The sequence below is a fragment of the Manis pentadactyla genome, chromosome 13, assembly GCF_030020395.1.
Source record: "Manis pentadactyla isolate mManPen7 chromosome 13, mManPen7.hap1, whole genome shotgun sequence".
Classification (NCBI taxonomy): domain Eukaryota; kingdom Metazoa; phylum Chordata; class Mammalia; order Pholidota; family Manidae; genus Manis; species Manis pentadactyla.
In genome coordinates this window covers 87,959,360-87,986,630 of record NC_080031.1, presented here as the reverse complement: position 1 = coordinate 87,986,630, position 27,271 = coordinate 87,959,360, and the positions used below count along the sequence as shown (strand labels likewise).

General features: G+C 35.7%; 1 protein-coding gene across 9 annotated transcripts in view; it reads right to left on the bottom strand.

Annotated features, from left to right (window-relative positions):
- The window catches only part of COMMD10 (COMM domain containing 10), a 185,700-nt gene that overhangs the window by 134,377 nt on the left and 24,052 nt on the right, over window positions 1-27,271 (bottom strand). For 8 of the 9 annotated variants that reach the window (XM_036894603.2, XM_036894602.2, XM_036894604.2 and 5 more), the window contains exon 5: window positions 2,210-2,320. The exons of the other annotated variant lie outside the window; for it this stretch is intronic. In XM_036894603.2, the coding sequence (XP_036750498.2) occupies window positions 2,210-2,320 (111 nt within the window). The remainder of the gene's footprint in view (window positions 1-2,209; window positions 2,321-27,271) is intronic. 9 annotated transcript variants of the gene reach the window in all.

Sequence of the window (27,271 nt, the reverse complement as noted above, 5' to 3'; positions counted from 1 at the left end):
GTGACAGTGGTGGTACACTCCACTACGCGTCTGTCGTCCAGAAGATATGAGACAGGGGCCAAATCCATATAACGCTATAGGGAGACAAGCAATACTGAGAAAAGAGGTTTACTTAAGTTTGCATGCAAAATGAAAATAACCTTTATACTGTGTGCTGCTGCTCTTCTTCCCAAGTGTCTGTTTGATAATGAAAATGGTTCTCTAGCTTTGCAAGTTGTAAGGGTAACCAAATGTTCTTTCAAATTTTCAAAGCAGCAACATGCACAAAAATACAAATGTAGTCAAGCCTATTCCTCAAATGAGTTGGATCTTACATTTGTATAGATTTCCTGAATAATATGAATTAAAAATATGACTCTGTTACCAGAAGCATTACTCATTTCTACTGCCTAAAAATATAACTTACACATAGACATATTCTGAAGACATAATAGAGGAGTAGAGGAGCCAGGAGGACTCAATCATCCCCAAGTCAAGCAATGCCAAAGTTGTGATGTTTGAAGTATGCCTAACATAGGTCAAAATAGTATCCTTCTAACTTATCCTTCAAAAAAGTTGCATTTAGCTACTCAGAATATGGTAGTCATGAGCAATGCAACAATGAAGGTATATAGCTACTTGGAGAATGTAGGTATGTATGTACATACATCATGTGTGCTTCCATTCATGGAATACCATCTACACCACTGAGTTCCAGATTACCATCCTAAACCTAAGGGACTGCCTTCCCTAGTTCATAGAAGAAAAAAAGGACTTTCCAGGCTGTCTTTTCTCTCCCCAACCCCCAGTAAGCATAAATATGACAAATATGATCAAGAAATATAAGGAAAGAAGAATGAATGGGAAAGAAAAAGATTAATTTCCATCAGGAATTAAATTCAGTGTCAGCTTTGATTTAAAGCAAAGAGATTTATTTATTCAATTCAGCAGCCCAAAAAAGTTTTGATGATGATGATGAAGATGGTAGCAGTAAGCACCTATTGAGCATTTATCGTAATATTCGGAATTGGACCAAGCGCTTTGCATACAATGAGTATCTAAACTTCACAAGAAACCCTGTGGGTCAGATAATATTATCCCATTTTACAGATTAAGAAACTGACACTCATAAAGATTAAGTAACTTGCCCATATTACACTGCTACTAAATTGTGGAGCATATATAATATACCAGCCAGTTCAACACTTAACCACTAAGTTTATATTATTTTCTGGTGAAAGTGTGTGAAATGAAATGATACTTTTGAAACACTGTTACAAATTACTAAATCATATAAAACCCAAACTCAATTGCCTAAAATTTCGCAGACATGCAACCAGGACTAGGCACTGGTCCCAGTTCTTATGAAAGCCAGAAACGTGCATAATGTAATATAGTGAAAGTACTAAAAAAAGAAGAATATTCCCATCCTTCAATGCCCATTTGAAGTAATAACATTTCTTCTATTATTTTCTGGTCCTATTCAGTCACAGTCATCACTCCTTCCTCAGATCCTCCCACTTGATTCTCACCTCTATTTTATTTGTCTTAAAATGAGACAAAGTCTCATTTAGTTAGGGGAAAACAGGTCACACTCCCTTCTCAATCTTAAAAAGATAATCAATAGCTTTCATTGATATCTGAAGTATGTATTTCTCTATATGCTACAGTACTGCATAACAACCCTTTAACTTTTGATAACATATTAAAGTTTTCTGAAATTAATACTAAAGGAGAAATCACCATGCAGTGTAAAACTAATCCAAAATTCTATTTTACAAGAACTGGGATTTAAACACATGCACACACATACTACCTACAAAATATAATACTCAGCTCACTTCATCCAGGCATTGGCTGGACAATATTCCCTCTGCTATATGTATTCAGTTTAAAACACAAAACACGCAGAAATATCGAAAAATACCTCAAACATTAAAATCATAATTTTATATGGCTACTACCAATTTTTTCCATTGTAAAATTTAAGAGGTCATTATGAAATGTTCTTGCAAAAAAAGCACTTTGCAAGACACACTACTTCTCCAAGTACATAATGCAATAGGTGAACCTAACATCAAAACGTGTCACAAATAAATTTGTTAAGCCTTGTTTAATTTTCATTGAACTATGTTTAAATTTTCAATCCAGAAAGCAAAGACCCTGCTAACAATAAAGCATAAGACCTAATAAACAAAATACATCATTTCAATGGTACAGCATTTCTTACCTTTGAATCTTCACTGCTCACTCCTAGTTGTAACACAGCCTGAGGAGATTTTAGTTTTGCTTGAGTAGAGTGGGCCATCTGAAGGTTAAGCTGCCATCCAACTGTCTCTAGCTATAAAAGACAAGCACAGACTGGAATCAGATGGTACAGAAGGAAGAAAAGAGTCACCTTTAAGCAAATCTCCAAGCAGGAATGAACAGAGACAGCCTGTACTGTGTGGAAAGCAATTCTAGGGCTCCTTCAACCTGCATATCTGTAAATTCTCCCTTTGGGCTCATTAGATTGGCCTTGGGCTACCCCTATCAAACTCATAGTAAAACTGGTCTTTAAATACACACTATCCTAAAAATAAAAGTTCTAAGACTAAGCAATGAGGTACACTCAAAGAGCCCATGGTTTTATAATAAATTACTATTTTAAAATAACATATTTTAAAGCCAATGATGTTTAAATAGTTGTGAATTTTAACACAGCATGTATTGGTGATGAATACTTTAATGACCTCCATAGTCTTTCAAAATTCTTTGCGTTAGGTAGAACACAGGTAAGGCTTTTTTTGGTTTGTTTTTTTTTTAGTTTATAGGGAAATTCAAGTATCCAGATGGTAAGAGGTTCACACATTTAGTTAGTGAGACTGGAATAGAGCCAGGCAAAGAACTAACTGATAGCTACTAGTGAGCAGGTGTTGTTACGCTTTTCAAAGTACTCTAACGATGGTTCCCAGTTATGACAGAAACTAATTAGAACATTTACTTTGAAGTTATTAATTAACACAACAGCAATATCTAATCAGGTAAGACAAGACCAGTAAAGACTGAAAAAAGTTTTCTTTTATAGTATTAAGAAAACCATGGCTTTACTGAACTTGACAGATTATTGGTTTCTCCAATGTCAGAATTATGGGTGTAAAGTTTTAATTTCCAGTAAATCTCAATTATCAACATGTAGAGAAGTTTTGTAAAATACAATTTTCATACACCTCTGACAAAATGACCCTAATAACTGGTTTATGTAAAAGTACCTTAGCTACACTGGTAAGTATGGTAGCCTCACGACAACTTTTACTTAACCAGAATACTAACCGCTACTTTGAAAGACTGTTCAACAGCCAGAATCACGACAGTGACTATGAGCCAAACTGGAAATAGAGCAATGGAAGTATTATCTGTCCGAGAGAGGATGTGATGAGAAAATACAAACACAGTTCTGTGCTTTCTGGCTCTGAACCTTTTAGAAGTTACGGGTGAAAAGGGGGAAGATGTTACAGAGACATAATCCATAATACCACAAGTAAAAAATCAATGTAATGGTGCATGTTAAGTAAGAGCATTTAAAGTACTGATCTTAAACGCTGATTATAGTAAGCATAGTCTCTAATATCATCCCAGTACTATTTCAAAAATCATATGCAATACACGCTCCAAAAAACACCAGGAAGAAATATGTCACAACCATTCTTATACATGGAAGCATTTGAGACATATCACTGTCTTAACTGAAAAGCACCTTCTAGGTATCCATATGGAACTGTACGACTGGTTTTGATCTTACTTAACTGATACTATCCTTGTTCTTTAAGCACTTTAGATAAATAATGAAGATGAATACTAAGTGAATAAATTAAAGCATACCCCATTGAGGAAAGGCTTTTGCATAAATTAATGTATGCCTAGTCACTGCACAGGGGGGGTATGGGAGAATTAAAGAGAGCACTGAACTTAAAGCTTATGCTTTGGCTCATGCTTAAGCTGTCACTCATGAGCTATGTGACTCTGGTTAAGTCACAATCTTTCAAGATCTCAATTTCCTAATATAAAATGGAAATAAATCTGTCTGAACTATTTACTTTTCTGAGTTACTGGTAGTATCAAAATAATGCATCCTCAAAGTGTTTTAGAAACTGCAAAGGATTATAAATAAAAGGCATTTTGGTCACCTAATTTTTTATATAGTATCCTTTAAATGCAATAAGCACTCTATATCTTTCTGTTGAATTGAACTGAAATGAATCAAAGAATATGTACAAGGAAAGGTAATGTAAAAGTCATGGCGAAAAAGGATTTGTGGGCTTTATTAAATTCTGCAGCTTTTTCTATTTAATTTTGTATTTAAAAAATATCTGTCCCATGCCCAAATGAAAGGCTAATTTAAAATTAATGAAACTGCTAAACTTTTATGTGGGTGTACGCACATACACCACATATAAATTTTATAGAAAATGATCAGTAGTCAGAAACCTTAAATGGTGAGGGGGCAGAGAAAAGATAACTAGAATTATAAAATAATACTTTACACCTATTCAGAGCAATAAGGAAACAAAGCAAACAGACTCTTCAGTGAGAGGAGACAAGAAAAATCAACACTACTTGAGATTGGTATTGTTATCCCCATTTTACAGATTAAATATAAAAAATGTAAACAATTGGTGGAGTAAAGAGTACAGATGTCCCTTCAACACAGGTTAGAACTGTGTGGGTCCACTTATATGCAGATTTTTAAAAATAAACATACTGGGAAATTTTTTGGAGATTTATAACAATTTCCAAAAAGCTTGCAAAGAAGCCATATAGCCTAGAAATATCCAAAATATGAAGAAAAACTTGTCACGAATGCATAAAACACATGTATATACTTGCTTATTTTATTACTTACTGCCACAAAATATACAAAGTTAAAAAGTTACATTTTATCAATTATAACGATTATAAAAAGTTAAAATTTATCAAAACACACTAATACAGGTTGTATGTGCCAGTCACAGTCAAGAGAAATGTAACAAATGTAAAGGTGCAGTATTAAATCATAAGTGCATAAAACTAACTGCAGCACACAGTGTACCACTGTAATCATTTCAGTCACCTCCTACTACTTCCCTGAGCTCAGGTGTTGTGAGTAACTACATAAACTCTTTGTGATGCTAATGATCTGTCTGAGCAGTTTCTCTCCAGTAAACTGCCCATTGTAGTAAAAAGTGCTACCTTGTGGTGCCTGCACATTGTTGATCATGTTTAGTGCAATACCATAAACTTTGCATAACACCGTAAGACCCACACAAAGTACCACTAAATGATGCTGAAGTGCTCCTAAGAAGCAGAGAAAAGTCATGACATTACAAGAAAAAGTTAAATTGATTGATATGTACCATAGATTGAGGTCTGCAGCTGTGGTTGCCTGCCATCTCAGGATAAATGAATCCAGTGTAATGACCATTGTAAAAAATGGAAAGGAAATTCATGATACCATCCCTGCAGCTATGCCAGGAGGTGCAAAAACACTGCACTTTTTGCCAAGTACCTTTTTATCTCATATTGTACATGCAGCTTTTGTGCGGGTGTAGGATTGCTTTAAGAAAGCGTAAGTGCTATAAGACTCTAATACAAATAATTCGAGAAAAAGCAAAGTTATTATATGATAACTTAAAGCAAAAGGTGAAGGATCTGAAGCTGGAGAATTCAGTACCAGCAAAGGATGGTTTGATAATTTTAGAAAAAGATGAGGTTTAAAAAAATGCCAAAATAACAAGAGAAGCAGCTTCTGACTACCAAGAGGCAGCAAACAAGTTCCCAGAAGCTATTGAAAAAATCATTGAGAAAAGATCTGCCTGAACAGATTTTTAATGCAGATGAAAGTATCCTATTTTGGAAAAAAAAATGCCACAAATCAGTAAGGAAGAGAAGCAAGCACCATGGTTTTATCCAGGAAGGGATACACTAACTCTACAGTAATTTAGTGCAAGCACAGTGTCGTTTATGACCAGGACTGCCCTTATCTGTAAAGCTGCTGAGCCCCAAGCCTTGGAGGGAAAAGATAAAACACCAGCTGCCAGCCTTTTGGCTGTACAACAAGAAGGCCTGGACAACCAGAACCCCTTTTCTGGATTGGTTCCACCAATGCATTGACCCTGAGGTCAGGAAGGACCTTGCCAGAAAGGGACTGCCTTTTAAAGTTCTTTTGATCCTGGACAATGCCCCTGGCCACCCAGAATCTCATAAGCTCAACAACAAAGGTGTCAACTTTACTTGCCCCCAAACACAGTATCTCTGATTCAGACTCTAGAGCAGGGGGTCATGAGGACCTCGAAGGCTCGTTACATACGGTGCTCTGTGGAAAGGACTGCCAATGCTCGGGGAGAGAACCCTGATAGAGAAGATCATGGAAGCCTGGAAAGATCACACCAATGAAGATGCCATCATTATTAAAGGAAAAAATGTGAAATAGATCAAGTCTGAAACAATAAATTCCTGCTGGAGAAAAAGGTGCCCAGACGTTGTGCATGACTTCACAGAATTTACAACAAAGCTGATCAAAATCATGAAAGACATCTTGGATATGGCAAAAAAAAAAAAAAATGTGGTAGGGCATGGGGGAGTGAAGGGTTTCAAGACAGAGATCCTGGAGAAATTCAAGAGCCAATAGATGCCACACCAGAGGAATTAAAAGAAGATGACTTGATGGAGATGAATACTTCCAAACCAGTGCCAGACAGTGAGGAAGAAGACACAGGAAAAGCAGTACTAGAAAACAAACTGACATCAGACAGAAGGGCTCCAATTATTCAAGATGGCTTTTGAGTTCTCTTATAACATGGCCCCTTCTATGATACAGACACTGAAACTAAAGCATGTGTGGAGGGAGGCTTGGTACCATATAAAAACATTTTTAGAGAAATGAAAAAGCTAAGAAGTGGGACAGAAATTATTACCATAAAGTTATACCAAGCATGCCTGCCTCTTCTCCTGCCTGCCCTTCCACTTCTTCCACTCTGCCACCCCTGAGACACGAGACCAATCCCCACTTTTCTCCTCCCCAGTCTATTCAATGTGAAGACAAGAATGAAGACCTTTATGACAATCTGCTTCCACTTGATAGTAATCATCATGCCCTACAGTTAATCAATGTATCTGTTGTACTATGTGTATGAGTGTCTTTCTGTGCAACGGAGTAACTATGGCAAGAACTGTATGAGAAGTTTTTGTGTTATCATCACTATCAATGCCTAAGTATTCACTGTGTAGAACATCATGTACAAGAATTGTATGGAAGTGGATAGCCTATCCTTACATGAGTAGTATTTATATAAAATTAATAATGTGTTATTTTTCTTACTGTTTTATAACTTGGCTTTCAAACCATTATATTACAGTACAGAATGCTTTTCTCTCTCATAATTGGAGAAAATGACTATCAGCCTATCATCACAAGTGTTTTTTAAAAAAATGCAATGTTTCCAATAGTGTATTATTAATATGAGTATAACACTATATACCATAAAATTCTATAATAATTCACTCATTAGTGAGCTAGGCTACCGTGAGCAATATCATTGATTACACTAGCAATCATATTACTACTTCTTTGTTATTGATGCATGAAACCTTATACCTGTAAAGGAATACGATTTTCTCTTCACACTATCTTTTAATTTTTGATGTCTAGTGTCAATAATACAATAAACACAATAAAACTGTGTTTTGTATGATATAATATTAGTATGGGTATGGACAGATAATTCATAAAACAGATATAAGACAAGTATTGATATGGGTATAGACACACAATTCATCAAACAGATAATATAAACATGGTGTAAATACAGTACAGTACATGTATTTTCCTTATGATTTTCTTAACATTTTCTTTCCTCTAGTTTACTTAATTGTAAGAATACAGTATATAATACATATGACATAAAATATGTATTAATCAACTGTTATTGGTAAGGTTTCAGTCAACAGTAGGCTATAACAAGTTTTAAGTTTTGGGGAATGAAAAGTGACAGGCAGATTTTTCACTATGCAGGGGAGTGAGAGAAGGGGTTGGCACCCAAGCTCTATATTGTTCAAGGGCCAAGTGTATATGGAGGTTCCCTGTTATTGCTGCAACTTTTCTCTAAGTTTGAAATTATGTAAAAATCAGAATTAAGAGGGGGAAATTGATTCAAGTAAGAATCATCAATGGATCCTAAATATAAGTGGGGAAAGTTTGAGTTGGAACCCACAGTCACAAAGTTTCTACCCACAATTGCTTCTTAGTTACAAAAGAAAAAAGTTTTATGCAGTGGAAAAAACAAACAACATCTTAACCAAGACATCCAAATTAACCACTAAGAGGTGGCAAATGGACATCATGTGCCTCATCATGTGTGATAGCCTGCAAAGACCACAACATCACTTACATACTTTCTAGCCAAAAAATCAAAGCCTAAAGTTGTCATGAAGAAACAACAAAATAAATATTGAGAAACATCACAAAAATAAGAGGCTTCTGCATTTCAAAAACATCAATGTCCTCCTAAAAGAACAGTTAGAGAAAGAAGCAATTCCTTACATTGCTTAGGACATATTATTATATTATTTGTTGGGTCTCTAATAGGCAGTGGTGATATAAATATGAATAAACAAAGTCCCTTTGCCAAAATGAAAATATTATAGTATGCTATTTAATTATTCCTTTGAGACTCATAACTAGGAAATGATACAACTATCATCAATACTTTAATTACATATGATACAAGAAAATCTAGTGTAGAATTTTGACAAGTTAGCTAAACTACATTTGCTTCTATTTATAAAATAAATTGTCTTATGTACATTAACATTTGTACATAAAATACCAGGAATCATTTTAATATAATTCACTTTGTTATTTCACATCCAAATTTAATTCTGAGGGTCCTTATGCCTTAATCAAAATCTTAGGTTTAAATGGCACCAAAATAACATAAAAAGCAAGAAAATGAGCTGTTAATATTTTTAATGTTTTCCAACCAAGGCCAAAACTGCTTAAATAGTGATTCTCAGGCATCTCACATTATTTCTTACCTGACAATGCTACTAAAATGTCAGTTAAAAAATGTAATGACTCTCACTAATTTCCATGTAACAACTTCAACATAAGCTTAAATTCTCCTAATTGTTTTGTAAACCACAATTGCAAGAACATGCAAAATTAGCGAAAATTATAATAACATTTTTAAATTGAAAAAAAAAAAAAGTAAAGTCGTCACCAGATTTTAAGTAATGGCTCTCTAAAACAATAGCCACCATTTGGACCATATCACAGTAAGAAACATTTTCTATGCAGCAAACTGCTACACATATACAAAAGCCCCCAAAATTAATTTTTACCCAGAACATGTTCTTTAATCATCTTTATTATGTTTCATTTTTAAAATGCTATTTCAAAATCGTCTAAATCAATTTCATTACCCAGTAAGCCACTAATAGTTCAAACTATCTACGCTTAGAAAAATACTGAATGCCTTTTAGGAACTCTGTGTGGATATTGATGAAACATTTATTATTTATTATAATAAATTATGAAAATACATAAAATTAAAGTTGCAACTACCAAAACAGAAAATACTATCTATATTCTGTTCCTATAATCCAACATTGATTTCATAACTATAAAATACCATAATCAGATATTCCACATATGCATGACTCATTATAGAAACAACATATCCCTATTTACTTTCCTGAAATATATCAAGTATGAAGTTGGTTAAATGTTTAACACAAGAAGAACATGAACCTACCTATTTTTAAGACTTAGCTAAATACCTACTCCATAAGTTTTTTCTCAACCACTTCCTCTTGACTTCAATACCTTCCTACACAATCTCTTGATTAATTATATAAAATTCCCAACTTACAAAGCAACGTATTCTGGTATCAAGAAGTGTGCATATAAAAAAAACAGTCTTTTCACAAACAACATTTATAAATTCTCAACAAAATACAAAAAAATAACTATCCAAGGGCTCTATATATTTATATTTTAAAAAGCATATAGGTTTTTTAAGAACCAAAACATAATGCAACATCAACAACCACTAGGTCAAAAAAGAAATCAGAATACTTAAAATGGAAGTACAGCACACCAGAGAATTCATAGGATGCAGCAAAGCACTTCTGAGAGGGAAATCCACAGCAGTAAATGCCTACATCTAGGAACAGATATCACATCAGCGACCTGACTGTACACCTCAAGAACCAAGAAGAACAAGAAACAAAACACAGTAGCAGGAAGGAAATAACAAAGATCAGAGTGGAAATACATGAAATAGAGACTAAACACACAACAGAAAAGTTCAAAGAAACTGGTTCTTTGAAAAGATAAGCAAACCTGACAAATCCAGACTCATCAAGAAAAAAAAGAGAACTCAAAGAAAATCAGAAATGAAAGAGGAGACCTTACAACTAATATCACAGAAATGCAAAGGATTATAAGACACTACTAGGAACAATTATATGCCAGCAAGTTGGAGAACCTAGAGAAAATGGATAAATTCACAGCAATGAACAACGTACCAAAACTGAATCACAAAGAAATAGAAAATATGAACACACCAATTACTAGTAAGAAGATTGAATCAGTAATCAAGAACCTCCCAACAAACAAAAATGCAGGACCAGAGGGCTTCACTGGCGAATTCTTTATGATTCAATACCAATCCTTCTCAAACTATCCCAAAAATAGAAGGGAAGGGAACATTTTCCCAACTCATTTCACAAGGCCAGTGTTACCCTTATACCAAAAGCAGAAAAGAACACACAATAAAAGAAAATTAGAAGCCATTATCCCTGATGAACACTAAAGTAAAAATCATCAACAGTAATATTAACAAACTAAATGCAACAATGCCATGATCAAGTGGGATTTTTCCAGGGGTGCAAAGATGACTCAACACCCACAAATCAATTAACATGGTACACCACAGTAACAAAATAAAAGACAAAAATCGGGGGCGGAGCCAACATGGCAGCGTGAGTAGGACAGTGGGAATCTCCTCCCAAAAACATATATACTTTTGAAAATACAACAAACACAACTAGCCCTAAAAGAGAGACCAGAAGACGCAGGACAGTGGCCAGACTGCAGCTACACCAGCGAGAACCCAGCGACTGGTGAAAGGGGTAAGATACAAGCCCCGGCCCGGCGGGACCCGAGCGCCCCTCCCCCCAGCTCCCGGCGGGAGAAGAATAGGCAGAGCGGGAGGGAGACGGAGCCCAGGACTGCCGAGCACCCAGCCCCAGCCATCCGGGCCAGAGCGCAGACACAGTACGTGCCCAGGGGGCCCTGGATACTGGGGGAACAGGGCAGTAAGACCTCTGAGCGGGTGCCGAAGCTGATGCCCCTGTGACAAAGAAAAGCGGGGGCTTTTTGAAAGTCTTAAAGGGACAGGGACTTAACAGCTTGACGGAAACAACCCAGGTCACAGTACAGCAGCTGGAAATTACAGGGAAAACCGGGTGCACTAACCCCCTGGGCAACAGCTCTGAGACCCCTCACGGAGGCAAACAGTCAAGCAGCCCCCCCCATCCATCACCCCTCCGGGCGCTGCGAAAGCAGAGAAGCAGCCTGAGACAAATTCCGCCCACAGAAAGGGAAATTTCTCCCTTCTGGCCAGGCAAGACACAAAGACCCAGTCTACACGCAATTACCCAACACAAGCCACTAGGGGTCGCAGTTGTCCCAGTAAAGAAAGGCCAGTAGCAAGTGAAAATTTTGGCCCTCCCAGCTGACAGTCAATAGCACCTGTCAACATGAAAAGGCAAAAAAATATGATCCAGACAAGACTAACCCAGACAGCTTCGGCATCTGCTACATCTTCCCCTGAGAAGGAACCTGGAGAGATAGATTTAGCCAGTCTACCTGAAAAAGAATTCAAAACAAAAGTCATAACCATGCTGATGGACTTGCAGAGAAATATGCAAGAACTAAGGAAGGAGAATTCAGAAATAAAACAAGCTCTGGAAGGACTTCAAAACAGAATGGACCTGATGCAAGAGACCATTAATGGACTAGAAAACAGAGAACAGGAACGCAGAGAAGGTGATGCAGAGAGAGATAAAAGGATCTCCAGGAATGAAAGAATTTTAAGAGAGCTGAGTGACCAATCGAAAAGGAACAATATAAGAATCATAGGTATTCCAGAAGAAGTAGAGAGATAAAAGGGGATAGAAAATGTCTTTGAAGAAATAATTGCTGAAAATTTCCCCAAACTAGGGGAAGAAATGGCCTCTCAGACCACAGAGGTACACAGAACTCCCATGACAAGGGATCCAAGGAGGGCAACACCAAGACACATAATAATTAAAATGGCAAAGATCAAAGACAAGGACAAAGTATTACAGGCAGCCAGAGAGAAAAAAAAGGTTACCTACAAAGAAAAACCCATCAGGCTATCATCAGACTTCTCAACAGAAACCCTACAGGCCAGAAGAGAATGGCATGATATACTTAATGCAATGAAACAGAAGGGCCTCGAACCAAGACTACTGTATCCAGCACGAGTATCATTTAAATATGAGGGAGGGATTAAACAATTCCCAGACAAGCAAAAGTTGAGGGAATTTGCCTCCCACAAACCACCTCTACAGGGCATCCTACAGGGACTGCTCTAGATGGGAGCACTCCTAAAAAGAGCACACAACAAAACACCCAACATATGAAGAAGGGAGGAGGAGGAATAAGAAGGGAGAGAAATAAAGAATCATCAGACTGTGTTTATAATAGCTCAACAAGCGAGTTAAGTTAGACAGTAAGATAGTAAAGAAGCTAACCCTAAACCTTTGGTAACCACAAACTTAAAGCCTGCAATGGCAATAAATTCATACCTTTCAATAATCACCCTAAATGTAAATGGACTGAAAGCACCAATCAAAAGACACAGAGTAATAGAATGGATAAAAAAGCAAGATCCATCCATATGCTGCTTACAAGAGACTCACCTCAAACCCAAAGACGCGCACAGACTTAAAGTCAAGGGATGGAAAAAGATATTTCAAGCAAACAACAGAGAGAAGAAAGCAGGTGTTGCAATTCTGGTATCAGACAAAACAGACTTCAAAATAAAGAAAGTAACAAAAGACAAAGAAGGACATTACATAATGATAAAGGGCTCAGTCCATCAAGAGGATATAACCATTATAAATATATATGCACCCAATACAGGAGCACCAACATACCTGAAAAAAATATTAATAGAACTAAAGGAGGAAATAGAATGCAATGCATTCATTCTAGGAGACTTCAACACACCACTCACTCCAAAGGACAGATCCACCAGAGAGAAAATAAGTAAGGACACAGAGGCACTGAACAGCACACTAGAACAGATGGACCTAATAGACATCTACAGAACTCTACATCCAAAAGCAACAGGATACACATTCTTCTCAAGTGTACATGGAACATTCTCCAGAATAGACCACATACTAGGACACAAAAAGAGCGTCAGTAAATTCCAAAAGATTGAAACCCTACCAACCAACTTTTCAGACCACAAAGGCATTAAACTAGAAATAAACTGTTCAAAGAAAGCAAAAAGGCTCACAAACACATAGAGGCTAAACAACACGCTCCTAAATAATCAATGGATCAATGACCAAATCAAAATGGAGATCCAGCAATATATGGAAACAAATGACAACAACAACACTAAGCCCCAACTTCTGTGGGACACAGCAAAAGCAGTCTTAAGAGGAAAGTATATAGCAATCCAAGCATATTTAAAAAAAGGAAGAGCAATCCCAAATGAACGGTCTAATGTCACAATTATCAAAATTGGAAAAAGAAGAACAAATGAGGCCTAAGGTCAGCAGAAGGAGGGACATAATAAAGATCAGAGAAGAAATAAATAAAATTGAGAAGAATAAAACAATAGCAAAAATCAATGAAACCAAGAGCTGGTTCTTCAAGAAAATAAACAAAATAGATAAGCCTCTAGCCAGACTTATTAAGAGGAAAAGAGAGTCAACACAAATCAACAGTATCAGAAACAAGAAAGGAAAAATCACGACGGACCCCACAGAAATACAAAGAATTATTAGAGACTACTATGAAAACCTATATGCTAACAAGCTGGGAAACCTAGGAGAAATGGACAACTTCCTAGAAAAATACAACCTTCCAAGACTGACCCAAAAAGAAACAGAAAATCTAAACAGACCAATTACCAGCAACGAAATTGAAGCGGTAATCAAAAAACTACCAAAGAACAAAACCCCTGGACCAGATGGATTTACCCCGGAATTTTATCAGACATACAGGGAAGACATAATACCCATTCTCCTTAAAGTTTTCCAAGAAATAGAAGAGGAGGGGATACTCCCAAACTCATTCTATGAAGCTAACATCACCCTAATACCAAAACCAGGCAAAGACACCACCAAAAAAGAAAACTACAGACCAATATCCCTGATGAACGTAGACGCAAAAATACTCAACAAAATTTTAGCAAACCAAATTCAAAAATACATCAAAACCATCGTACACCATGACCAAGTGGGATTCATCCCAGGGATGCAAGGATGGCACAACATTCGAAAGTCCATCAATATCATCCACCACATCAACAAAAAGAAAGACAAAAACCACATGATCATCTCCATAGATGCTGAAAAAGCATTTGACAAAGTTCAACATCCATTCATGATAAAAACTCTCAGCAAAATGGGAATAGAGGGCAAGTACCTCAACATAATAGAGGCCATCTATGAAAAACCCACAGCCAACATTATATTGAATAGCGAGAAGCTGAAAGCATTTCCGCTGAGATCGGGAACTAGACAGGGATGCCCACTCTCCCCACTGTTATTTAACATAGTACTGGAGGTCCTAGCCACGGCAATCAGACCACACAAAAAAATACAAGGAATCCAGATTGGCAAAGAAGAAGTCAAACTGTCACTACTTGCAGATGACATGATACTGTACATAAAAAACCCTAAAGACTCCACCCCAGAACTACTAGAACTGATATCGGAATACAGCAAAGTTGCACGATACAAAATCAACACACAGAAATCTGTGGCTTTCCTATATACCAACAATGAACCAACAGAAAGAGAAATCAGGAAAACAACTCCATTCACAATTGCATCAAAAAAAATAAAATACCTAGGAATAAACCTAACCAAAGAAGTGAAAGACTTATATTCTGAAAACTACAAGTCACTCTTAAAAGAAATTAAAGGGGAGACTAACAGATGGAAACGCATCCCATGCTCATGGCTAGGAAGAATTAATATCGTCAAAATGGCCATCCTGCCCAAAGCAATATACAGATTTGATGTAATCCCTATGAAACTACCAGCAACATTCTTCAATGAACTGGAACAAATAATTCAAAAATTCATATGGAAACAGCAAAGACCCCGAATAGCCAAAGCAATCCTGAGAAAGAAGAATAAAGTAGGGGGGATCTCATCCCCAACTTCAAGCTCTATTATAAAGCCATAGTAATCAAGACAATTTGGTACTGGCACAAGAACAGAGCCACAGACCAATGGAACAGACTAGACAATCCAGACATTAACCCAGACATATATGGTCAATTAATATTTGATAAAGGAGCCATGGACATACAATGGCGAAATGACAGTCTCTTCAACAGATGGTGCTGGCAAAACTGGACAGCTACATGTAGGAGAATGAAACTGGACCATTGTCTAACCCCATATACAAAAGTAAACTCAAAATGGATCAAAGACCTGAATGTAAGTCACGAAACCATTAAACTCTTGGAAGAAAACATAGGCACAAACCTCTTAGACATAAACATGAGTGACCTCTTCTTGAACATATCTCCCCGGGCAAGGAAAACAACAGCAAAAATGAACAAGTGGGACTATATTAAGCTGAAAAGCTGTGTACAGCAAAAGACACCATCAATAGAACAAAAAGGAACCCTACAGTATGGGAGAATATATTTGAAAATGACACATCCGATAAAGGCTTGACATCCAGAATATATAAAGAGCTCACACGCCTCAACAAACAAAAAACAAATAACCCAATTAAAAAATGGGCAAAGGAACTGAACAGACAGTTCTCCAAAAAAGTAATACAGATGGCCAACAGACACATGAAAAGATGCTCCACATCGCTAATTATCAGAGAAATGCAAATTAAAACTACAATGAGGTATCACCTCACACCAGTAAGGATCGCTGCCATCCAAAAGACAAACAACAACAAATGTTGGCATGGCTGTGGAGAAAGGGGAACCCTCCTACACTGCTGGTGGGAATGTAAACTTGTTCAACCATTGTGGAAAGCAGTATGGAGGCACATCAAAATGCTCAAAACAGACATACCATTTGACCCAGGAATTGCACTCCTAGGAATTTACCCTAAGAATGCAGCAATCACGTATGAGAAAGACCAATGTACCCCTATGTTTATCGCAGCACTATTTACAATAGCCAAGAATTGGAAGCAACCTAAATGTCCATCGATAGATGAATGGATAAAGAAGATGTGGTACATATACACAATGGAATACTACTCAGCCATAAGAAAAGGGCAAATCCAACCATTTGCAGCAACATGGATGGAGCTGGAGGGTATTACGCTCAGTGAAACAAGCCAAGCAGAGAAAGAGAAATACCAAATGATTTCACTCATCTGTGGAATATAAGAACAAAGGAAAAACTGAAGGAACAAAACAGCAACAGAATCACAGAAGAATGGACTAACAGGTACCAAAGGGAAAGGGACTGGGGAGGATGGGTGGGTAGGGAGGGATAAGGGGGGGCAGAAAAAGAGGGGTATTAAGATTAGCATCCATAGCGGGGTGGGAGAAAGGGGAGGGCTGTACAACACAGAGAAGACAAGTAGTGATTCTACAACAGTTTGCTACGCTGATGGACAGTGACTGTAAAGGAGTATATAGGGGGGACCTGGTATAGGGGAGAGCCTAGTAAACAAAGTATTCGTCATGTAAGTGTAGATTAATGATTAAAAAAAAAAAAAAAAAGCAGTTCCTATGTGGTGACCTCTAATGAGTTCTACACAATGATATAAAGGGCATATAAAAGTGTAGGCAAAGGGTCTGTTTGTGTTTATACAGAGGATCAAAGCCTAATTTGGCTACCCCGAAAATGAACTAAGATACGATATGAAAAAGAACTTCCAACATCAGCACTCTCGGGAAGACTCATGACAGAAGATGATCAGCAAAAAAAAAAAAAAAACTCCAACAAAGATCCACGCACTGTCACAGGTGTAGTTGCACTCATCCCACCAGTTCCTGGACTTGCCATGGGAATGATGAAGGAGATATCTAAGCTGGCCTGTGCATACAGTAAAACAAAAAATTAGACTGGATCTATACTGTTGGAACTCAACCAAGAATTAGGAGAAGTGCAAATTGTAGCACTCCAAAATCTTACAACCACAGACTATTTATCGTTAAAAGAACATATGGGATATGAACAGTCCCCAGGAATGGGTTGTTCTAGTTTATCTGAATTCTCTCAGACTGTTTATGTTCAGTCGGACAATATCCACCATATCATAGATAAGTTTTCACAAATGCCTAAGGTGCCTAACTGGTTTTCTTGGTTTCACTGGAGATGGCTGGTAATTACAGGTATGCTTTGGTTAGGTAACTATATTCCTATTATGTTAATGTGTGCGCACAATTTAGTTAGTAGTTTAAAACCTATCCATGCTGAAGTTACTCTACAAGAAGATATGTCAAAGAAATAATCAATCTTCCCAGGTTTTCTTCTGCCTGCTACTTCTATAGCTTTTCTTCTTCCTACCTAATCACAACCTTTAAATAGAACTCGTGCCACATGTCGAATTTACCGAGTATCATAATTCTTCCAAGTGGTAAAGACACCTCAAGACAAATGCTGGGCATAGAAGCCACAGGGCATAAATATGCAAAGAAGTAAAAAGCTAACCTTTTCAAACAATAAGGCTTCTCTCTCACTTATCAGCTTAACATTTCCCTGTATGGCCCCAGAAGATGACTGGTTAGCCAGAGACGGGTAAGATTCCTCAAGGGAGGAACAACCTAAGACAGGCACAGTCGCAGGGGGCCATCTGGTGAGAAAATGGGGAGCAGCAGAGGTGAGGCTTAGAACCTCCCCCCTCATGTTCTGAGAGAAATCTTCTGCATACATGGATGTTTATTGCCCTCGTCTAGCTCGGATTAACACATAGTCTACAGGCACACACCTGATCATCTACATTTGCTCTCTTACAACACTAAACTCTGTTTTCTACCTTTATGCCGTATCTACCTACCACTTCAGCATTTTATTAAAAATAATAATAATAGAGAATTGTGGTATCCACATATAAATCAAGTTTAAAAATCAAATGAATATTCATACTTGAACTGACTGTGTATAGTTCATAATGCATGAACAAAACCGAAAGCTTCTGTGATGACTGCCCTTGCACTGTTCACCATGTAACTTATTCACTATGTAAGAATTTGTACTCCATGTAAGAATTTGTTTGTTATGCCTCAGAAGATTGGAGACTGACGAAAATTAGGCTTGGGGTGGATTAATGATTGTGCATTGAGTATTGACCCCCCTATACAGAAATTTATTGTGGTTAACAACTATTTGATCAATAAATATGAGAGATGCCCTCACACAAAAACAATATATATATATATATAAACACACTTCCAATTGTAAAATAAATAAGTAACCGGGATGTAATGTATAGCATAAGGAATATAGTCAAAATATTGTAACAACTTGGTATGGTGATAGCTGGTACCTAGAATTATCATGTATATAAATGTTGAATCACTGTGTTGTACACCTGAAACTAATGTAATGTAATACTGTTGTCAACTACCCTTCAATAAAAAAAAATAAAGTAAAAGTAATTGTTATGATTTGAAAAAAAAAAGACAAAAATCATGATTATCTCAGTAGAGGCAGAAAGAACATTTGGCAAAATTCAACATCTGCTTATGACAAAAACTCTCAACAAGGTGGATATAGAGGGGACATACCTCAATGTAACAAAGACCATATAAGACAAACCCACAGCAAACATCATTCTCAATGGTAAAAAATAAAAGCTTTTCCTCTAAGATCAGGAATAAGACAAAGATGCCCACTCTTGCCACTTTTATTCAACATAGTATTGGAAGGTCTTGCTAGAGCAATTAGATAAGAAAAAGAAATAAAAGGTATCCAAATTAGAAAGGTAGAAGTAAACCTGTAAATATTTGCTGACAATATGTATGTATATATATATATGTGTATATATATATATATATATATATATATATATATACACACACACACACACACACAGAAAACCCAAAGACCCCACCAAAAAACTCTTGGAATAAAAATAATTCAATGAAGTTGCATAATACAAAATCAACAGACAAAAAAAAAATCTGTTGAGTTTCTATACACTGATTAGAAACTATCTGAAAGAGAAATTAAGAAAACAATTCCATTTACAATTACATCAAAAAGAACAAAATACTAGGAATAAACTTAACCAAGGAGGTGGAAGACCTGCACTCTAAAAACCATAAGAAACTGAACAAGGCACAAATAAATGGAAAGATATTCTGTGCTCATTAATTAGAAGAATTAGTATTGTTAAAATGTCCATACTACCCAAAGCAATCCATAGATTCAGTGCAATCCCTATGACAATACCAATGTCATTTTTTACAGAATGCAACAATCTTAAAATGTGTATGGAACTAAAAAAGACCAGCATAGCCAAAACAATCTTGAGAAAGAATAGAGCTGGAGGCATCATGCCTCCTGATTTCAAACTGTATTTCAAAGCTATAGTAATAAAACAGTATGGTACTGGCATAAAAACAGACACACAGATCAATGGAAGAGAATAGAGGGCCCAGAAATAAACCGACACATATACGGTCAGTTAATTTACAACAAAGGAGGCAAGTTTATACAATGGAGAAAGAACAGTCTCTTCAATAAATTGTGGTGGGAAAACTGGACAGCCACATTCAAAAGAATGAAACTGAACCTCTGTCTCATACCATACACAAAAACTACCTCAAAATGGATTAAAGACTTAAATGTAAGACGTGAAACCTAAAACTCCTAGATGAAAACACTGCCATTAAGCTACCTGACATTGGTCTGGTGATGATTTTTCTGATTTGACACCAAAAACAAAGGCAACAAACACAAAAATAAACAAGTGAGACTACATCACACTAAAAAGCTTATGCACTGGAAAGGAAAATATCTACAAAATGCAAAACAACCTACCAAATGGGAGAAAATATTTGCAAATCATATATCCAATAAGGGGTTAATAGTCAAGACACATAAAGAACTCATAGGACTCAATAGCAAAAAAACCCCAAACAAACAATCTAATTAAAACATGGGCAGAGGACATGCATAGATACTTTTCCAAAGAAGAGATACAAATGGCCAATAGGTACATGAAAAGATGCTCAACATCATTAATCCTCAGGGAAATGCAAATCAAAACCACAATGTGGTATCACCTCACATCTGTTAAAATAATTATTTCCAAAAGACAAGAGCTAAGTAAGTGTTGGTGAGGATGTTAAGGGGGAATCCTTGTGTACTAGTGGTAGGAATGTAAACTGGGGTGATGCAACTATGGAAAATAGTATGACGATTCCTCAAAAAATTAAAAGTAAAACTATCATATAGTCCAGCAATTCTACTGCTGAGTACTTATCTGAAGTAAATGAAAAACACTAACTCAAAAAGATACCTGCATTCCCACGTTTAATGCAGCATTAAGTACAATAGCCAAGACATGGAAGCAACCTAAGCATCCATCAATGGATAAAGAAAATTCAGTATACATATATATGAAGGAATATTATTCAGCCAAAAAAAAAAAAAGGAAATCCTTCTACTTGTAACAACACGGATGTCCCCTTGAGGGCATTATGCTAAGTGAAATTAAGTCAGATAGAAAAAGACAAATACTATATGATCTCACTTATAAATGCTATCTTAAAAAAAAAAAAACTGAACCCTGAACCCATAAATACAGAGTATAGACTGGTGGTTGCCAGGGGCAGGGTGTGGGAGGTAGGTAAAATGAGTGAAGGAGGTCAAAGTCACAAAATTCCAGTTATAAAATAAATAAATCCTGGAGATATAATGTATGGTGACTGTAGTTAATAACACTATATTGTATGTTTGAAAATTGCTAAGAGTAAATCTTAAAAGCTCTTATCACAAGGAAAAAAGCCTGTTAACTGTGTGGTGATAAAAGTTAACTAGATATGCTGTGGTTGGTGTGTGGTAGTTCTGTGTTGCAATGGTTTGCAGACAGGTATTTTTTAAAAAAAGTTAACTAGATTTATTGGGGAGATCATTTTGCAATATATACAATTATCAAATCATGTTGTACACCTGAAACTAACATAATGTTATGTATGTCAATTATATCTCAAGTTTTAAAAAATGACATAACTATATACTATCTAGAAAGAAACACTCCCAGTATAATGATATAGGTAGTCTGAAGGCAGAATTATGAAAAAAGATATACCATGTATATACTAATCAAAACAAAACAGGGAAGGCTATAAAATTATCAGAATTAGAGAAGGATATTAAGTAACAATAAAAGGATCAATACACCAAGACATAACAATGTTACACATCCCAATGTATATGCACCAAACAACAGCTGCAAAATATGTATAAGAAAAATTGACAGAATTAAAAGAAGTAGACAAATCCACAACTACAGTTAGAAACTTCAACACCTGCTTCTAACAACTGATAGAATATCTAGACAGAATATCAGCAAGAATATAGAAGAATTCAACACATCATCAATCAGAAGAATCTAATTGATATTTATAGAACATTACACTCAACAGCAGAATACACATTCTTTTCAAGCACCCATGAAACATATAACCAAGACAGGCCACATACTGGACCACAACACACCTTAACAAATATAAAAAAAAATCGAAATTAATACAGAATGTGTTCTCTGACAACAATGGCACCAAACTAGATATCAGTAACAGAAAGACAAGAGGAAAACCTACAAATATTGGAAACTAAACAGCACACTTTTAAATAATCCATGAATCAAAGAGGAAGTCTCAAAGAAAATCAAAATATATGTTGAACTAATTAAAAATGAAAACACTATGTATCAAAATTTGTGGGATAAAGCTAAAGCAATGCTGACAGGAAAAGTTAGAGCACCAAATGCTTACATTTGAAAAGAAGAAAAATCTCAAATCAATGATCTAAGAACCTCACAAACCATAGGCAAAAAAATTAACCAACTCAAACACCTCATGCAAAACTTAACCCAGAAGGGATCAAAGACATAAACAAACAATATAAAAACTACAAAATTTTCAGAGAAAAAAAAGAGTCAACTAAATAGAGAGTTCTTAGATGACCTAGGGCAAGGGAAAGAGTTCTTATATTTCACACCAGAAGCAAAAGCTGTAACAAGAAAAACTGATAAACTGTTCTTCACCAAAATGAAATGTTTTTGCTCTCCAAAAGACCCTATTAAGAAGATGAGAAGTTAAGCTACAAACTGGGAGAAAATACTTGCAAACCACATATGTGAAAGTATTAGTATCTAAAATACATAAGGAACTCTCAAAAACTCAATAGTTTAAAAAAAATCTAATTAGAAAATATGCAAAAGATATAGCAAGAAAATTTCACTGAAGAGGATATACAGATGGCAAGTAAACACAAGAAAACATGTTCAACATCATTATCTGGGAAATACAAAAAATTAAAATCACAGTGAGCTATCACTTTACACTTAACAGAACACTTAAAATAAAAAAGTGACAACTCCAAATGCTGGCGAGGATGTGCACAAAGTAGATCCCTTAGGCATTGCTGATGGGAATGCAAAATGATATATTCACTCTGGCAAATGGTTTGGCAGTTCCTTATAAAACTAAACATACGACTACCATCTGACCCATCAATTGCACGTCTCAGTATTTATTACAGAGAAATAAAAACTTATACTCATTCAAAAGCCTATACACAAATGTCTACAACAATTCCTTTGTAATAGCCAAAAACTGGTAACAATTCAGATGTCTTTCAAAGGTTGAATGATTATGCAATCTGTTTGATATGTATGCCATGGAATACTACTTAATAATAAAGAGGAACAGGCTGTTAATACACACATTAACAACCAGGATGACTCTCCAGAGAATTCTGGTGCATGAAAAGAAGTCAATCCCTGAACATTACATATACTGTATGATTCCATTTATATAATATTTCTTGAAATCATACAAATCATAGAAAATAATGGAAATGGAGAAATCAGTGAATGCCAAAGGGGCATGGGATGGGCACAAAAGGGAAGTGGGTGTAGCTATAAAAGAATAACAGAATTGACCCTTGTGGTGATGGAAATGTTCTGAATCTTGACTATATAAATGTTAAGTCCTGGTTGGGATACAGTACTAAACTTGTGCAGGATGTTACCATTAGGAGAAACTGGGTAAAGCTTACATGGGACTCTCAGTATTATTTCTTACAACTGCATATAAATCTCTAATTATCCCAAATGGCTAATTCATTTAAAAGGGAAGGAGCATGAAGAAAAGCAAGAAGATTAAAAATATAAATAATTACATAAAATTTGCTGAATTCACACCTACACCCTATGTATGAATTCGCACTCACACTTAGGTATGATTGTAGCATTTAAAGCAAACCTACTTCTTTACAAGATCCTTACAATTATAGTTGGCTTTCTGTATTCTTTGTTTCCTAAAACTATACATATAGAAGGAAGCAAGAGAAATGATCTTTTTCTAAACCTTTCACACAGAAGGGCATTTTTCAGTTGATGTAATCTGCTTAATGAGGTACACTTTTGAAGCATTTCTTATTACAAACCTGTATCACCAAAAAAGCAGTACCTGTTGGGAAAAACAATTTATGAATATATAAAGAGTCATACTTATTTATGATCCCTTGATAATGGCATATATGAATGTATGTGTGTGTAATTAAATATCTGTTTAAAAATAGATTCAGAGAAATTTTATATTTGTCTAAAGTAGAGACGTTCCCACTATTTCCATTATAATGTATAGAGATTTATTTCCTCAGCCAAAGGACACAAAACACCACCAGTTTAGGAGTACATTTCACTGGAAACATTCTAATTACCAGACAACAGTAAGAGCACAGATGACTGTATTTCAATTTTTTACTTTTTCTGGAATGAAAATGCTGTAGAATATGAAGAAAGTACTTAAAATCAGCTCAAATAGGTTGATTAATCAAATTGCAAAATTTTAAATAGTCTGTCATTTGGAAGTCCTCCAGAAGATCCCAAATTTTATGCCCTATTTTAAAGCTGGTAGTACCCAACTTAAGAAGTTACATTCTAAAATACTAGTTGTTTGGAACTTAGAACAAATTTTCAAACTGACTAACATTATAAACAGTGATAAAACTACCAATGACAGAATTAAATTACCAAGAAATTTTTAGAAAGAATGCAGTGGCTCCCTGCTTTTGTTCTAACCAGGAGAATACCTAAAACTCTAAAAGTAAAGTAAGATCCACAACCCAATGGCTAAAAACAGTAATACCTTAACATTAAGACAAATCTCCAATTTCAAGCATTTTTTAATATATTGCTTCCTTAACAATATTTTTATACATAGATACATATTTATATATACACATTATACTTATACCCATATTATATACAGAGATGCCTTAACACAATAGGCATCCAATTTGAGAAACAGCCTGGTGCTTTCAGGATGTTAATGATTACCATCTTTATGAAAATTAAGTTTATGAAACTACACTTTATAAATTTAAGCTTATGAAATCTATACTTATCAGTAGAATCAGACTTTCATCCTAATTTTCTATTCATTTTTAAAAAGCAAAGGCAAAATGATTTAAAGACTGGTTTCTGCAAATGGGGGAAAACAAACAAATGGAGTTACCATGAACTGAAATGGAAATACTATAAAACAGTTTCCAGAGGAATGATCCAAAGATCAGTTTATTTTTTTAATGTTAAGTTTGAGATGCCTACTAAACATCCCATAAAATTATCAAGTAGGCAGGCCCAGGCTAGAGAGAAAAAAAACTTTATTATAAAAAACTATTTAAACCCTGAAGCTTAGATGAAATTGCCAGGGAAATACAAAAGAAAAGAGAAGAGGATCAGGGACTGAGTCCTGGCATTGACACAAAACTTGGAGGTTGTGGGAATGTGAGCAGCACGCAGAAAGGACAAAAACCAGAAGAGCACGCACCTAACTTACAGACCACCTTAGATGCTGGCAACAAACAAATGAATAAACTCACAGTCTCTGCCCAAAAACTCCACATCTAGTGATGAAGACAAACATGTATAAAATAATTTTGATATAACATGCCATTATGTACACAGAATATCCTAAGTAATTTGCAAAAAAGCTACTAAAACTAATGGGTGATTTTAGGAAAGCTATGGTACATAAGATTAATAAGGAAAATCAGTAGTATTTCCATATGCTAGGAAACAAACTGAAAAATGTCAAAAATGCAATTCCATTTGAGGAAGCTTTTGCAGGTGATGAAAATGCTCTATAGCTTGATTATGGTAGAGCTCTCATAGGTAAACCTCTATCAAAATTCATCAAACTGTATGATTTAATGGGGTACCAATTACACAATGTAAATTAAAATTTAATAACATTATTTTATATAAAGGCTGTAAACAGAGGAATGTGTAGACCCAGTGGGGTAACATCTTCAGCTGCCAGCTACCACAGCCTCTGTGAAACCCTCTAGTCACCAGCAAGAACAGGAGGCAATAAGCCTCCAAGGACCAAGCCACACTCTTACTTCCTCCTAGAGACAGAATCCTCTACTACAACATCTGTTAGTATACAAAGACAATGTCAGATCTCAGAGATGACTACTGCACAACATGGTATCCATATTACACAGATGTGAATATATTACCATGGGGCAAATAAACTTCTTGTATTAATACTGGAGTCATCCAGCACCAGGTGACTGCCAACCTCCACAAAGCATAGTGCAAAGGGCTGCCCATCAGGCAGTCTCCAGAGGACATCGAAAATGCAAAAGCAACCAAACACATGCTTCTTTAATGTTGCTGCTAAAAAAGAGAAAATCATAACAAGAGGTACAAATGCATTATTACAAATATCATTTGTATTTTTTTTGTAATTTGTAATTTAGGGATACTCCCTTACCTATACCCCTCAAGTTAAGATGCACAAAAGCAACCTACTCTCACTACTAGGATGGCATGGAACTTAATTATACTCCTTGATCCACAGATGTGGCCAATACCTAAGCATGGTCTTCATATCCAAGCTGTAAGGTGATGAGAGAAAACATCAGTGAATCATCCTTCAAACTGCTCGCCATCTCCGAGTACCAAGAATGTATGAGGATAATAGTATAAGTTTGAGGACGCTGAAATGTCATTCTACTAATGCTCTCGCAATTGGCAGCACTCTGAAGAAGTACATCAACTCTATTGAGCGAGTGCACATCTTTTAATACTATGACATAGTAGGAGTAATTTTGCTAAAAGCACAGTTCTTTGGCATTAGTGAAATCTTTAATTTGTTAATGGTTCTGATTTTAGCCAATTATGTATAAAGCAGAGAAAACATTTCTGTTAAAGTAAGAATGATTAAAGGTCTCAGATCTAAAGCTCTTTAAATTGATTGCTGCAGCAACAGCTAATGACATCACTTATTTTCTGGGAGAATTTCTGTCTCAAGCTAAAGCAATTCCTTCTATATTCCAACTAAAGAGGAAAAAATGTTTGAATCAAGTATTTCAGCAAAACTCAAGTCATGAAATAAATGAACCAAAAAGGCTTAAAGTATAACAAAAATGGAAACACAAAAGAACGTTAGGAAGTACAAAATATAATCCATACCCTCTCCTCCCTTTATTATTTTCTCCACCAACAAATAATCCTCTTTATAAGAAAACCTAATAGACTGAACTTCAAGTACAATTCATAAAGCAGGGATATTGTGCATTCATTGATTCAACAACTATTTAGTGAGAATCCACTATCTCCCAACAGCCACTTAAAGCAGTAAAAATACAGTAGTGAACAAAAATTTTTGCTCTTGTGGACCTTATAGTTTAGGATAGAGACAAACAATAAAAAACAAATAAGTAAAATAAAGAGTGGGTCAGATAAGAATAAATATAATGGGGAAAAAATGAAGTAAGAAAGTACCATGGGGGAGAGGGACACGTTTCACTATGGTGA